The 13,853-nt window shown below is 32.4% G+C and overlaps 3 protein-coding genes across 5 annotated transcripts in view; 1 reads left to right on the plus strand and 2 right to left on the minus strand.

The window, feature by feature from the left end:
- LOC107622357 overlaps nt 1–11,842 on the plus strand; it is a 12,757-nt gene extending 915 nt beyond the window's left edge. Inside the window, exons 2-24 of one of the 2 annotated variants that reach the window (XM_016324227.2) lie at nt 1,120–1,253; nt 1,558–1,642; nt 1,757–1,810; nt 2,113–2,204; nt 2,298–2,401; nt 2,503–2,572; nt 2,976–3,381; nt 3,603–3,929; nt 4,153–4,356; nt 4,549–4,644; nt 4,736–4,796; nt 4,896–5,023; nt 5,216–5,462; nt 5,635–5,735; nt 5,842–5,966; nt 6,089–6,212; nt 6,293–6,351; nt 9,999–10,095; nt 10,278–10,467; nt 10,557–10,664; nt 10,896–11,023; nt 11,535–11,594; nt 11,687–11,842. In XM_016324227.2, coding sequence (XP_016179713.1) covers nt 1,120–1,253; nt 1,558–1,642; nt 1,757–1,810; nt 2,113–2,204; nt 2,298–2,401; nt 2,503–2,572; nt 2,976–3,381; nt 3,603–3,929; nt 4,153–4,356; nt 4,549–4,644; nt 4,736–4,796; nt 4,896–5,023; nt 5,216–5,462; nt 5,635–5,735; nt 5,842–5,966; nt 6,089–6,212; nt 6,293–6,351; nt 9,999–10,095; nt 10,278–10,467; nt 10,557–10,664; nt 10,896–11,023; nt 11,535–11,594; nt 11,687–11,791 — 3,105 coding nt within the window. In that variant the 3' untranslated portion in view covers nt 11,792–11,842. Of the gene's footprint in view, nt 1–1,119; nt 1,254–1,557; nt 1,643–1,756; nt 1,811–2,112; nt 2,205–2,297; nt 2,402–2,502; nt 2,573–2,975; nt 3,382–3,602; nt 3,930–4,152; nt 4,357–4,548; nt 4,645–4,735; nt 4,797–4,895; nt 5,024–5,215; nt 5,463–5,634; nt 5,736–5,841; nt 5,967–6,088; nt 6,213–6,292; nt 6,352–9,998; nt 10,096–10,277; nt 10,468–10,556; nt 10,665–10,895; nt 11,024–11,534; nt 11,595–11,686 lie in introns of those variants that run through there. The other variant, XM_021114369.1, reaches the window with a different exon arrangement.
- On the minus strand, nt 6,364–8,463 carry LOC110268319 (serpin-ZX-like). The gene has a single exon (XM_021114372.1). The coding sequence runs from the start codon at nt 7,853–7,855 to the stop codon at nt 6,572–6,574; it is 1,284 nt and encodes a 427-aa protein (XP_020970031.1). The 5' UTR covers nt 7,856–8,463; the 3' UTR covers nt 6,364–6,571.
- Nucleotides 12,022–13,853, minus strand: part of LOC107619875 (interferon-related developmental regulator 2) — a 21,288-nt gene continuing 19,456 nt past the window's right edge. For both annotated transcript variants that reach the window (XM_021114370.1, XM_021114371.1), the window contains exons 10-15: nt 13,123–13,480; nt 12,976–13,029; nt 12,799–12,888; nt 12,635–12,721; nt 12,453–12,515; nt 12,022–12,364 (exon numbers count right to left, since the gene is read on the minus strand). In XM_021114370.1, coding sequence (XP_020970029.1) covers nt 12,296–12,364; nt 12,453–12,515; nt 12,635–12,721; nt 12,799–12,888; nt 12,976–13,029; nt 13,123–13,480 — 721 coding nt within the window. In that variant the 3' untranslated portion in view covers nt 12,022–12,295. The remainder of the gene's footprint in view (nt 12,365–12,452; nt 12,516–12,634; nt 12,722–12,798; nt 12,889–12,975; nt 13,030–13,122; nt 13,481–13,853) is intronic.

The raw sequence follows: 13,853 nt of genomic DNA on the forward strand, positions 1-13,853 counted from the left end.
CTAGTATTTGATTAATTTAATAAACCAAATTTCATTTTCCGGACATTTTGTATTCTGTTTGAAGAACCGAATATAAATAGGAATTGCTTTAGAAAAATTCTTTTTAGTATATATTACAAAAAAATCATGCTGAATTGTTGACCAAATAGTGAAGATTGGAAAAAGATACGGTGTTATCCAACTTTGAGAACAGTGGTCGGTGGTATTTTTAATTAGAAGGTCTTTTGTGTGGACCCATTTTTCTAGCATTAATGTTTCTAATTCTATGAAACGTGTTGCTCACTTACTCTCCCCACCAGAATCCAAGGCCCTGGGATTCAGGGAACTAAACAAGTGTCCCAACAAGCAATGGAATTGGACTAAGATTTTAGTTTCATTTTTGTGAATTCAAAAATTTGGAGTCTCATATTGGCATATTCAATTAATCTATTTTGTGTCTATGAGATAGTGTTTGGTGATTAGAGGCTGGAATTGAATTTTAATTCTGAACTCAAAATTTTCCAGAAAGTGGAGACATTTGGAATTGAGATATATTTTATATCAAAATACAATATAGAAAGTCTCAGTTTCTCAGTCTCCAATTTCCATCCAAATGCAGCCTGATAGAACAAGTGTTATGCTACTTTAATCACAGAGACTTTAGTATAGTTGGTAGCTAGTTGAACTTCTTTAGTTATTTTACTCAAGAGTTTGATAGCTTAGAAAATTTATTATTAAAAGTTATGTAACATATTGTCATAATTATACTGAACTATAATGGTTGTTTTCTGCTAAATAAAAAATTCACTTGATATTTGGTAAAAATGTGGTGAGTTGTGGTGATTGTGATGGTAATATAGAAGTTGAAGTTCTTCACACAAGTGTTGGAAAATAGTATTGATAATTTGATAGGGAATGGTACTACAAGCTAACGATGATAGTTGAATAGTTCCTTACATGAATCTACTACTAAAGATGGTTGGCACAGTTAGTAAAGAACAAAGTTAGATTTCACAAGAATCTGAGTTCAATTTTTAGTACTAACATATAGAATCTTTACAATCTGTACCAACTATCTTTAGCTTACTTCAAACTTCAAACAAATAAAGACTTAACATTGCATTGCATTTATGGTTGCAGCCAGGAGGAAATTCCTCAGATGGATTAAAAGCAAGTGATGTGGATCCAAGGTTGTTATTTCATAATGGGGTGCCATCTGGTGCTGCAAACTTTGCTTTTGACAATACTCACATGATACTGGCCATTTCTACAAAGTAATTTCATTCATTCCCCTTGGCCCTTGCCTAATTCTAAGTCTTTTCAATAGTTTTGTCAATGAGTCTTTTGAGTGTATTTGAAGAATTTTCGTTCTTTCACGAGTAACTTTGTCGTCTTTCGTGGATAATTATTTTTACTTAACTGGTTTTGTGTTGTTGTACTCTTTCCTATGTGAAATGACTGAAATCTATCATGGAAATGGAATATTTGAACATGTTAAGTGTTATTAAATGAGATCCTTTTTTTGTCCTCATAAGCTTCAAGTCGAAACTGATTCTGTTGAGATTTATTTCCAAAAAGGGATGGTCGGATTAAACTATATGGTAAAGGTAATTCCCAAGGCCTACTTGAATCTAGTGAGCCATTGCCTAGCAAGTTCTTACAGGTGATGGCCCTTACTTTTCATGATCAAATTTCCCTATATATATAGTTATATACACATATAAGTATGCATTGTATTGTAACACTCACATTGACATTCACATTTGATATAATGCAGTTCATCCAGAACCAAGGCATTCTCATAAATGTTACTTCCAATAATCATATTGAGGCAAGTTAACTTTCTCTTACATTTATAACAATTTGTCTAGCTGCCTCTGCATTGCATTGTTGAGAATAACTTCTATGCATTGACATTGCAAAACAGTTTTACAGGTCAACTAATAGATAGCGAATCATCGTAGATAGTTATAATCGGTGGTCATATACCATGACTTGACACTTCCTTAAAATTTCTATTGGTTGACAATGTAAAACTCCTTTGCACTGATATTACATTACATTACAATGTTGAAAGCAAAAAATTAATGTGCTAGTAAGTTAATTGATTCTTCTAAGAAATATCATATTTAGGTTTGGGACATAGACAAGAAACTTTTGTCAGATGCTTACATTGTGAAGGAAGAAATCACTTCCTTTGCAGTCATACAACATAGCCTATATATGTAAGTAATAATATGCACAATTCATGCCAAACTATCAAAAATTATTTTTTGAGGGAGGTCCAAAATTTATCATATGCATTTTTCCATTGGCAGGTACATTGGATATTCTAATGGTAATATTTCAGTGTTGAAGATTGATCAAGAACCTTGGCATATGGTTCAAATGCAGTACACAATACCCCTCTCGGCTTCTTACGGTGAGAATTTGAGATACATTAGTATCTATTTTGTGTAGAATAGTTAATTAACATTGCTTCATTAATTATTTGAGCTTAAGTTCCTTAATCACATTATTTAGGAGATTCTGAAGTGCCTGATGATACTGTTGTGACACATATTCTGCCTCAACCAGCAGCTGAAAGTAAAAGGTGAAATTACTCTCAAGATTATCTCTAGATTTTCCACAAATTTCAATTAGGTCTCTATAATCTTAAAGTTTGTAATCAAGTCTCTATAAGTTATATAGAAGTTTGTAATTGGATCCCTAGTTCTAACATTTTGTGATCAAACCTACATAGTACATACCGAATGATACATTGCCATATAAAGTTTTCGCACATTATAAAGTTTTGTGATAATTCTTATGGACCTGGTTGAAAAATGTGTGTACAAAATATTGGAAATGAATTTGAAATGTTTAAGCTATAAGAAATTGATTGAAAACTTTTGTACTATTATACACTCGAGTGCATACAAAAGGACTTAATTTTGATACGATGACAGTATAAAAATTTCAGTCAATTCAAGTTTCTGTTTTTTGTTTCAATGCAGGGTTCTGATAATCTTTAGAAATGGCCAGATAATTTTGTGGGATATTAGAGAAAGCAAAACTGTTTTCAAAACTGGTGGAAACATGTCACAACCACTCCATAGTGAAACAAAGAAAGTTTCTTCTGCATGTTGGTCATGTCCTTTTGGAAGCAAAGTTGTTGTAGGCTACAACAATGGAGAGATCTTCATTTGGAGTATCCCTTCCCTAAACGTAGGAAGAGACAGTTCAGCATCAGCGCCGGATCATAATAGTACACAGAACACTCCTCTTCTTAAACTTAACTTGGGATACAAGTCAGAGAAAATTCCCATAGGATCAATGAAATGGATTTATGCTGAAGGAAAGGCTAGTAGATTATATGTCATGGGAGATTGTGATGATGCATCTTCTTTAAACTCATTGCAGGTATTCGCATATTTTTGCTGAAAATATGATCGGAATTGCTTGTTTTGTATCGGATTTGTGTGATACCGGATTCTTCAAAATACTTTCAGATGCTTCTAGGTTTATTTATTTAATTTTCATACTAACTTTTCAGAATTTCTATCCTAGATAAGTAAAAGTTCTATAGTAATTAACCTAGATAAAAATTCTTGAGATCATGGTTGAAACTTACTATGATGCAGGTAGTGTTATTGAATGATAACATAGAATCACGCACGATTAAGTTGGGCCTTCATTTGTCTGAAAGTTGTGTTGCCATGGAGCTCATATCAGCTTCTTCAAATGAACAAAGCAAGCACAGACAAGAATCTTTGATTCTGATTGGGAAATCAGGCCATATATATCAATATGATGATGGTTTGATTGAAAGATATCTGATACAAAGCCAATCCAAGTCCTCACCCTCACTTCCAAAGGAAGTGACTGTGAAATTACCATTTGCAGATTCAAGCATCACAACTTCAAAATTCATATCCAACACTACCAATATATTAAACATTGAAGAGGAGGTAATACATTAATAGGGGTTATGAATTTGGATTGTTTTTTACTTGACATAAGCAGCACGGACTCTCCATTAAGCTATCATAGTCTGCAAGAAATACTTGTATACTTATGAAGCACATTTAATGAGTGCTCCTGAAATTTAACCCATATATTCATTCTTTCTTGAAATTTACATCTTCTATGCTAATGTACTTGTTTGTGATTTTCTTTTCTATGGTGACATAGTATTATAGAGAGCTGATAAAAAATTATCCACCACTCATTACGGTCGAAACTAATCAAAAGGATGGGTCTACACTGAGTTCTGCCAAGTTTACTGGATTCTCAAAAGTTCAAAATCTGTACATAACTGGACACAGCAATGGAGCTCTAAACTTCTGGGATGCTTCATGTCCCCTTTTCATCCCAATTCTGCAGTTAAAGCAACAGGTAATATTTTTTTGTGGTTAAATTATCCTAGACGTTCCTATAGTTTCAATTAATTTTCAATTGGATCTTTATAGTTAGTTTAAAAGTTTGTAATCAAGTCCCCTCTTCCATGTTCATGATTTAGAACTTAGTAGTTAGCATAATTTCAGTCATAAGTTCTTTTCTTAATCTTTTTCCTTGATCTTAATGCAGAGTGAAAATGATTTTTCTTTAAGTGGCATACCCTTGACAGCATTATTTTTTGATAGCACATATCCTCTTCTTGTTTCTGGTGATCAGAGCGGAACGGTTAGATTTCTTCGATGATACATTGTGATCATTTTCTTAAATTTTCATCCTTTCCTAGTTATAATATGTTTTCCATAAACATGATTAACAGGTTCGCTTATTTAGATTCAAACCTGAACCATATACTACCAACAGCTTCATGTCTCTTACTGGTATGACATAGAATATAGAATTTTCTTTGTTATCAGAAAGCTAAAACTCTTAAATATTTTAATTAACAGCAACTTTCATTTCGATTCCTCTTTGTGCAGGCAGTTCAAAGAAAGGAACTGATCATATAATCCAGAGTGTGAAAGTTCTGAAGACTAATGGTGCTGTGCTTTCTATGAACATAAATCACAGTTCAACACATCTTGCAATTGGTTCTGATCAAGGACATGTGAGATTATACTTTATACCTTTTTATTTCAATATTGAAGATGTGTTTTTTGGTCATTGTCCGAAAGCATCCTTAGATATGAATTTGAGGTCAGATACCTGAGTTGTAAAGAAAATGTGTCAGTTTTGCATTTATATTAACCCTTATCATTTGTTTGGATTTTTTTAACTCCTTAACTGTTGTTTGTTACAGGTTTCAGTTTTTAGCATGGATGGACCAACATTGCTGTATCAGAAAAACATTGCTAGCGAAATATCCGCCGGCATTGTCGATCTACAGTTCCTAACATGCAGTCTGCAGGGTTTTGAGAAGAACATTCTAGCGGTCGGAACAAAGGACTCATCTATTTTTGCACTTGATACTGAAACTGGAAACACACTTGGCAATGGAAGTGTTCATCCAAAGAAGCCCTCTAGAGCTCTATTTATGCAGGTGTTGGGTAAGCCTATACAAAAGATAACATCATGATCAAATTTATCAAGAACTTGATGCAGATGCTTATTCTGTTTAGGATCAATATAGTTTAATAATATTGTTGAATGCTGATATTTATGAAGCAAATTATTAGAAAGATTGAGGTGATTATTATTTATTAATATCATTGTACACAGAGGGACAGGGTAACAGTGAGGATGCAACAACAAAGCAATCATATATTCTGCTTTGTTCTGAGAAGGCTTTGTATGTCTATTCATTAGTTCATGCTGTTCAGGTAATTTAATTCAATGCATGATGCCATAATAACAATCCAGAATAATATCTAACAAGAAAATTATTCGTTAGCCAATGCTTGCAACAATGCTTTTCTTGCATTGCAGGGAACAAAAAAGGTGCTCTATAAGAAGAAGTTTCATTCTTCTTCATGTTGCTGGGCATCAACATTTCACAGCAATAATGATATTGGCCTTATGCTCCTTTTCACCAATGGAAAAGTAGAATTAAGGTAATGAGAAGAGTATATATCACATATTATGACTAATTATTCATAATTTCTGGCTTGCACGTCAAGTATTTCGCCTTTTTAGCGAAATGTTTTATAACTAGACACACACTTCAAATATTTAGGTCTTTGCCGGAATTATCCTTGATTGTGGAGACTTCTATTAGAGGTTTCAACTATTCGCCTCCAAAACTTGGATCATTTTCTGACATCCAGATGTGTTGTTCATCAAGAGGAGATCTTGTTTTGGTATGGCCATATTCTTTTTACTTGTAAAAGCTTATACATTTGTTTGATTCAAGTAATTGACCCAAATTCCATTTTTACAGGTTAGTGGTGATCAAGAAATTCTTGTGTTCTCAACATTGGTCCAAAGCAAAATTTTCAGGTAATTTCTTAATAAACCACAAAACTACTTCCATATACGAGTATAAGACTGTGCTTAGAAGTTACAAGATACAACTCGGCTTTAATATTGTTAGAGTATAATGAGGATCAATTAGATCAATTAGCATTCACATCGAATCGTCTTCATATCATAAAGTTGGACCAATAACTCACCAGTAACCTAGTAACTTGAGGTTTTTGGTATATTGATAACCATGGCATTAACCGTAAAGAGGATTGAGCACTTGACCAACAAAAAGAACAGTTCCAGTAAATTGTTCTCTGATCAGAAACAAGAATGGATGGTCTGCAATAAAGTCAAAAGGAGGAGGAGGCTTCTCCCTCCTTGTTCTTCCTCTTCCTGCAGTGGTAGGTATTTGCAACCTTCCAGCTGCAACAGCTTTGGTCCCTTCTTCGTTCACTTCAATGATGCATTTCTGGATAATGTTGGAAATATACGCAGCTCTCTCCTCCACCATTTCAGTCAAAGCTCCTTCCATGAATGGTAACACCAAACCCATCTTCTTTAACATTGGAGAAGCCTCAACCATAAAAGATAGCCTAAATCTTGGGATCTTTAACACACCTAATCTTTTATAACCGTTCGGGAGCATGTTTTCAAGAGATTCAGATTCAGTACATACCTTTTGGACCAAAGCCGGCAAGCCGTTGATTTCATCAGGAAGAAAAATGTGCATGGTGTACATCCTTTTGGGGACATTTTCGCTGGCTTCCTTGTAATTAAGACTGAGGACCTTGAAATCTTGATAATGATGAGCATTGGCGTAATGTTGGTGACTTCCATCCATGAAGGGAACCTTCACTGAGCCACCACCATCCAAGAGATGAAAGTCACCATCCCGTGTATGTTTTTCTCTGAAGGTGCCACTGTCTCTCCATAATCCTTTGAAGTAGAGTGTGTTAGCCATGATCACGTCCTTCAATTCGATTGAATAAGGATCAATGATGTTGTTAACAACGCCTTTCGACTCCCTTTCAGCCCATGAGTTAATCTCCTTCGCTACTTCACCCTTGTTTGTGAAATCAAGTGAAGCCAAAGTGGGCTTGTAAGTATTCTCCAATACTTGTGAGAAGGAAGGCTTTAGAGTTAGGGTTTTGTCAACCCAAACACCATTTGCGAAAGAGAGGTGAGGTCCGCCGCTCGAAGAACGGTCCACAAGCACGGAGGACAAGAGCTGTGTTGCGACGGAGTTGAGATCGTTGATGGATTCTGATCGGAGGAACGAGAGGAGTTCGTCACAAACCGGGCCGTTGGACCCGGCGGCAACAATGCCAAGAAGGAGTTTGATGCACAAAGGAGAAAAGGCAACGTTCTTGTAACCGCTGCTTTCTTTCGAGAGTAGTAAGTGATTTGCAAGCCTAAATTCAGGAGTCATCACCGGAGCGGCCGTCGCTTTTTCACCGTCATTGGTGGTGGTGGTGGCGGCGTTCGGGGCAGATTTGGAGTGTGTTTCCATTTTGAATCCGGTACCAACGGGTATCATTTCCCAAGACAACTTTCTCTTCCAGACCTTTCAACCAATCGAAACCTTTTGCTAAAACTCTTATTAGTTTTTTGAAAAATCGTTTAGGATATGAAACTGGGAAAAAGATATTTTTTGTGGCACCTTATATATCCACAAAACTTAAGTGTATTCGTATTCATATTCTAAATCTTACAAAAACTGCTGGCTTTTTATCAGAAGATTTTGATTTGGTTCTTGATGCGGCAAGTAAAGGAAAACAATCTTTAATTGTTGGCACAAAAAATAAAGATGCGGATTTAATAGCAACGGCCGCAACAAGAGCTCAGTATCATCATGACATTATGTTAATAAAAAAATGGCTCGACAATCCAATTGGTATACGACAGAAACGAGATTTCATAAGTTTAGGTCCTTAAGAACATAACAAAAAACAGGCAGAATTCATAGTTTGCCAAAAAAAAATACTGCTATTTTGAAGAGATAGTTACCACACTTGGAAACCTATCTAGGTAGCATTAAATATATGACTGACTTACCCGATATTGTCAAAATCGTTGATCAATAAGAGGAGTATACTGCTCTTAGATCATCTCCAGTAGGGAACTCATCCCAGTTTCTGTTTATGGCCCACCTGTCATAAAAAGTAACTCCACATCAGCTTTTGCGTCATAAACAATAAATAGGAACTCAAAGCATCTCTCTCTTCTCCAGTAAGAGGAACTAACTTTAGTCCCTATTGTGGTCCCACTTAATTAATTAATTAAAATACTTAAAATTAATATAATTAATTTTTTTCAATAATATTATTTAAATTTTCATTATTAAAAGATATTAATATTAAATAAATTCATATATAATAATAATACACAATATATAATTCAACATTATACTAATTTATAATTTTGTGTTTACAACTGCTAATTTTAATAATATCATTAGCATTTTAAATTTTAAAAATAAAAATAACCAACTCAACTAAAAATTATTTTATAAGATATAAAAATTAAATTTATTTTTTAATGTAAGTAAATTTAATTAATTTAATTAATTATTTAATTAATTATTATTTAAATAATTAATATAAATTATTAATTAAATAAAAATATAATTATTTAATATAATTTTTATTATAATTATTACTAATTTAATTATTATTTAATTATTTAATTATTTCAGATTTTATATTATTATTTTTTTATAATAATTTGCCAAATGACAAGTTATTATTGGTTAATTTGAGTCCCTGCTTAGAGGGACTCCCTTACCTTGATCCTTGTGCAGGAACTCACTCCTTTTCTCCTCCAATGGTTAGAGTTCCTATATGTTAGAAAAAAGTCAAAGAGGAACTCACCATTGGAGGTGCTCTAATATATCACTTTGGGAATTCCAACAATTTGTTTAATTGATACAAATTGTAACCCCGATCTGGCGGATATTTCGATTCCAGCTAATGATGATACTATAGCTTCAATTTGGTTAATTCTTAACAAATTAGTATTTGCAATTTATGAAGTTGTTCTAGTTATATACGAAATTCTTAATTAATAATAAAATAAATTATTCTATTGAGAACTTTATAGATTTATAGAATCGGTTACTATAACTAATTTACCAAATCGCACAAATAACAAAAAATTCAAAAATATTAAGTGATTAGTCGATATTCAAAATAAAAGATTTAACAAACAATTGAAAAAATAGATGGTTGAATCAAAATAATTTCTTTCAAGTTCTATTTATTTTGAGGGCAATATGAATATACTATTATGTTCCGACAGCAGATTAAAAAGATTATATGAGCTATCTTCCATGGAAGTAGGTCAACATCTCTATTTTGTTAGAGTATAATTAAAATCAATTAGTATTATTTAGCATATCTGAATATTTATTATTGGATATTACGTCTTTATTATTTTAATTCTCTTAGCACAAATAAATACCATTTTATATTGTATCATTCCACACAACTTGAATGCATACAAACTTTTTCTCTACTATTCTCTCTTACCTCTCTAACAAATATATTATATAAAACTAGGAGAATATTTAACTTAAAATACTAAAGAAGATAGTATATATGAATATTTAACTTAAAATACTAATTTGAAGCATCCATGCATCTAAGTAATTCATTCTCACAAATTGCTTGACTTCATTCTAGGCTTTTGGATTTTGTCAGCACCATCTACAGCAAAGAAAGGATGACATCACAAGAAGAGCTTGTCCCTAGCCAAGCCATTCATAAGGAAAAGAAAAAGGTACACACAAACTTTATTAAACTTTGCAAACTCTCTGTTGGCCCAAAAGATTTACAGCAATGGATTGTGACAAACTACCATATTGAGTTAGATTTCATATCATATTCTCCTCACTTGATCCATTCTTAGCTGATATTATCTTTGGAAGTAATGGTGCTTGCTTTGCTCTTTGGCTTCCCTAGGGAATATTCAGTTCAGTTATCAAAGATCTCACCGGTGGTAAAGAAAAGCATGCCCCGATTGCGGAAACAGAAGATTCTAAAGAGAGTATCCAGGAACTCTCAGTGATCTTTTCGAATCCGAATTTTCCTTCTGAGACAGATAATAATGATAACCTGACTGCTGATGAAGATGATCTTGATCTAAATATAGGTATAAATACTTACATTATCTAAGGCATGAGTCTGTATTCATAGAATTTCTATATAAAATCTGAGATGTTCTTAATTGTTCTTGTATAGATGACATTGACATAGATGATCATGAAGAAAAACACAGAGAACAAAACAAATTGGGATTGGGAGCTCTTAACAAGAAGAAATTGGCTGGAAAGTTTCATGCTCTAAAAGGTTAGTGGGAAAATGACTCAATTGAGTTTTACTTTTTGTGAGTCAATTATTCTCTCATGTTCTTCAGTTGATTTTGGGAGAAGTGGGAAGTTTTAGGAACTACCAAACATAAATCACTTTACATCAAAATCAATTCTAACTAGCTAAGAACTTTTGCTTCGTAAGATATAAATGAAGACGATTAAACGCCGAACACTAGCTAAATTAGTTGAATTGAGCATCCAAATGCAGGTAAGTTGAAAGAGATGAAGGGAAACATTCACAAAACATCAGCAAAGGAAGATCAACAAGAAGAGCAAGCCGGAACAGTTGATCAAATTAAGAAAAAATATGGATTCTCTTCTTATTCTTGTTCCAATGTAAGTAATATATATCTTCCTGAGTATGCATCCTCTATCACTATCTATCATGCATGGAATCTCCATCATATAACAACCCATCTACTTATGGGAGCTTCTCAGTCACCATAGTTAGTTAATCTCACTAAACTTATTAATCAAGTAATCGTGGATTCGTAGGTCTAGCGACTACCATTTGAAAAAACTAACACAAACTTTTTGATCGATAATTAGACTCGGAAAATATTCGAGAACCAGAACTTTGTCACCAGAATGAGGTGACATTGTCCTTACTCCTTGGCCTTGCAACGAAAAAGTTGATCCCACCACTTGTTATCGAAGCAGCACCATAAATTCTGACAAAGATTCTTGTTATATTTTGTCTAATCATCGAGTACTTCTTGGCTAGACCCACCATATAGTAGTGAGAAAACTATGCTTTAGCACATAATTTGTACTTGAAGTTTTTAATAATCTCCTAAGGTGCATTAGAAACAAAAAATGATTCAAAAAAAAAAATCTGATAATGCAGGAAACAAGTGCTGCTAAACTGTCAGAAAGCAAGCTGCGTGACAACTTGAACAAACTTCAGGTAAAATATTTTGGTTTAACACAAAAAAATGCAGAACACAAAAAGAGAAGTATGTTCTTTATTTCTCACATTTCACTCTTATGATTTGGCAGGGCATTAATGTTAAAACTACAGAAATGCAAGACACAGCAAAGTCATTTTCATCATTGGCAAATCAAGTGCTCCGAACAGCAGAACAAGATAGACGAAGTTCATAAAAGGCACTGAACAAGTGGATTCAGTTTACCCGGTTTTTGTTGGGAAAAAAACTTGTATTTAAGTTTGTTTTATAGTTTTGTATATTCTCTTTAAAATTGTGATCCTTCCCTCACACAGATTTCTATTAGTTTCGGTTGTTATTCAGTCTTCAAATATTCACAAATAAATATACATGTAAAATAGCCGAGTTGATGAGAACAAGACCAAAATGAGCATTAAGAAATTGATCTAACAATCTTCCGAATAAGGTAAATTATTGGATTGATTCTTGAAACTTCAAACAAGCTAAGTAAAACATGAAAGAACCAAATTAAAATTTTAAAATCTATTAAGGTTAAAGACTTAAATTACAGGGTCACTATTTAAGAGTATAATATAACTGTAACACTCTTAATTATGAGAAAAATCACTAATCTAACAATACTCAATAACTGAAAATCCAAAGGATTATTCCAAAGTTTATCATGTACAAAATTAAATATTAATTAATTAGAAAAAAGAAACTAAGAAAGTAGTCCAAACAGAGATACTGCACTCACAACCTCTTCGAAATATCCCTTGCCTTTTCTCTCCTGAGACAAAATAAGGTTTAAGTATAAATTAGTTAATCAACATATTTTCATATATGGAGAAGATCATGGTGGAAAAAGAAAAAATCACCTCTGCAAATGTGCGCCTTTTATTCATAAGTTTGGTCTTCGATTTATCAATAATTGACTTTGTCTGAAAGATAGAATCATGAAATAATAAAGTAACACAAAAAATATATATATATGTAAATAAAAAGATGAGTTTAATAGTTATTTTTATTAATATGACGGTAAAAAAAAGTTTGACTATACCTGTTCTCGCTCTTTCTTTATTTGACTTTTTGTTAATAGTTCAGGATCTTTCCCTCGAGTACCAGGGAGATATACCCTTGTTTCAATCTGTTAGAAATGAAGTAAATTATTAGTAAATTCAAAAATTAAATTTATCCAAGAAAAACAAAACTCATTTTGCTAACCTTTTCAAAGGTAGGTTCATATAGGGTTGGAGTTTCTTCCTCTTCATAATAAGGTTCAAATGCAAATAATTCTTGAATGACTTCGTTTTCCTAATATAACAACGATAAAAAAAATCAAATACTTGATAATAAATAAGAGTTATTTATTAATTATGTAGTGATTTTTTAAAAGCTAACCATCAAATAATTTGAAAATTCTTCTTCTCCCAGAAAATTCTTGATGAATTTGAGCTATTCATAAAAGAGAAAAAAGTGTTAGAAATAAATCAAAATCAAGAACAAACTAGGACCAAGTAAACAATGAATAAATATTGTTTAATATACCTGTGTAATTGAAGACCATGATGTTAGAATTAATTTTTGTTCATAAAATGTTTCATAATATTTTGGACGTTTATCTTCCTTAAAGTACATTAAGACGTCCCAGTCGGTTCTAGCAGCATTGTTGAACATTTGTTTCAGAGGAGGTCCAGTTTTAGCTTCCATTGAAGTACTCTCTAGTTGCTTCAAAATGATGTTTTTAATGTATTTTCTTAATCCATCATAAGACTCTGATAATAATTCTTCAGTTTTAACAAAAAATCTGTCAACTTTATCATACTCAAATATCAAAGCTAATGCTTCACCAGCAGCAACGCAAGTTGCATCTTCTTTGAGTAATGTCAAGAACCAAGAAATTACCCTGCATCAAAAATCATTAATTAAAGCAAAGTTAAATTATGACAATTAAGATTGTATTGAGGATTTAATTTTCATGTATCGAAGAAGTAGGGTGGTTTATAGGCGAGGTCTGGTTTAAGTAGATTTAAACCCACTCCTAGAAAAGTATCAGGTCTATCTTGGCCCGACTCAAAAACAATTCGAAATAGATCGAATTAACTAGATGAATTCGATGTAAAATTAGTATATACAAATAAAATTTTACTTTAAAAATTAAATTGAATAAATTTTATATTATATTTATACAAAATAAATTATTTTAAAATAAAAATAATACCATATAATATAAAAAATATTAATTCAAATATAAAAGTATAATATGACATTATTAGTTT

The sequence above is a fragment of the Arachis ipaensis genome, chromosome B10 (assembly GCF_000816755.2).
Source record: "Arachis ipaensis cultivar K30076 chromosome B10, Araip1.1, whole genome shotgun sequence".
Taxonomy (NCBI): Eukaryota; Viridiplantae; Streptophyta; class Magnoliopsida; order Fabales; family Fabaceae; genus Arachis; species Arachis ipaensis.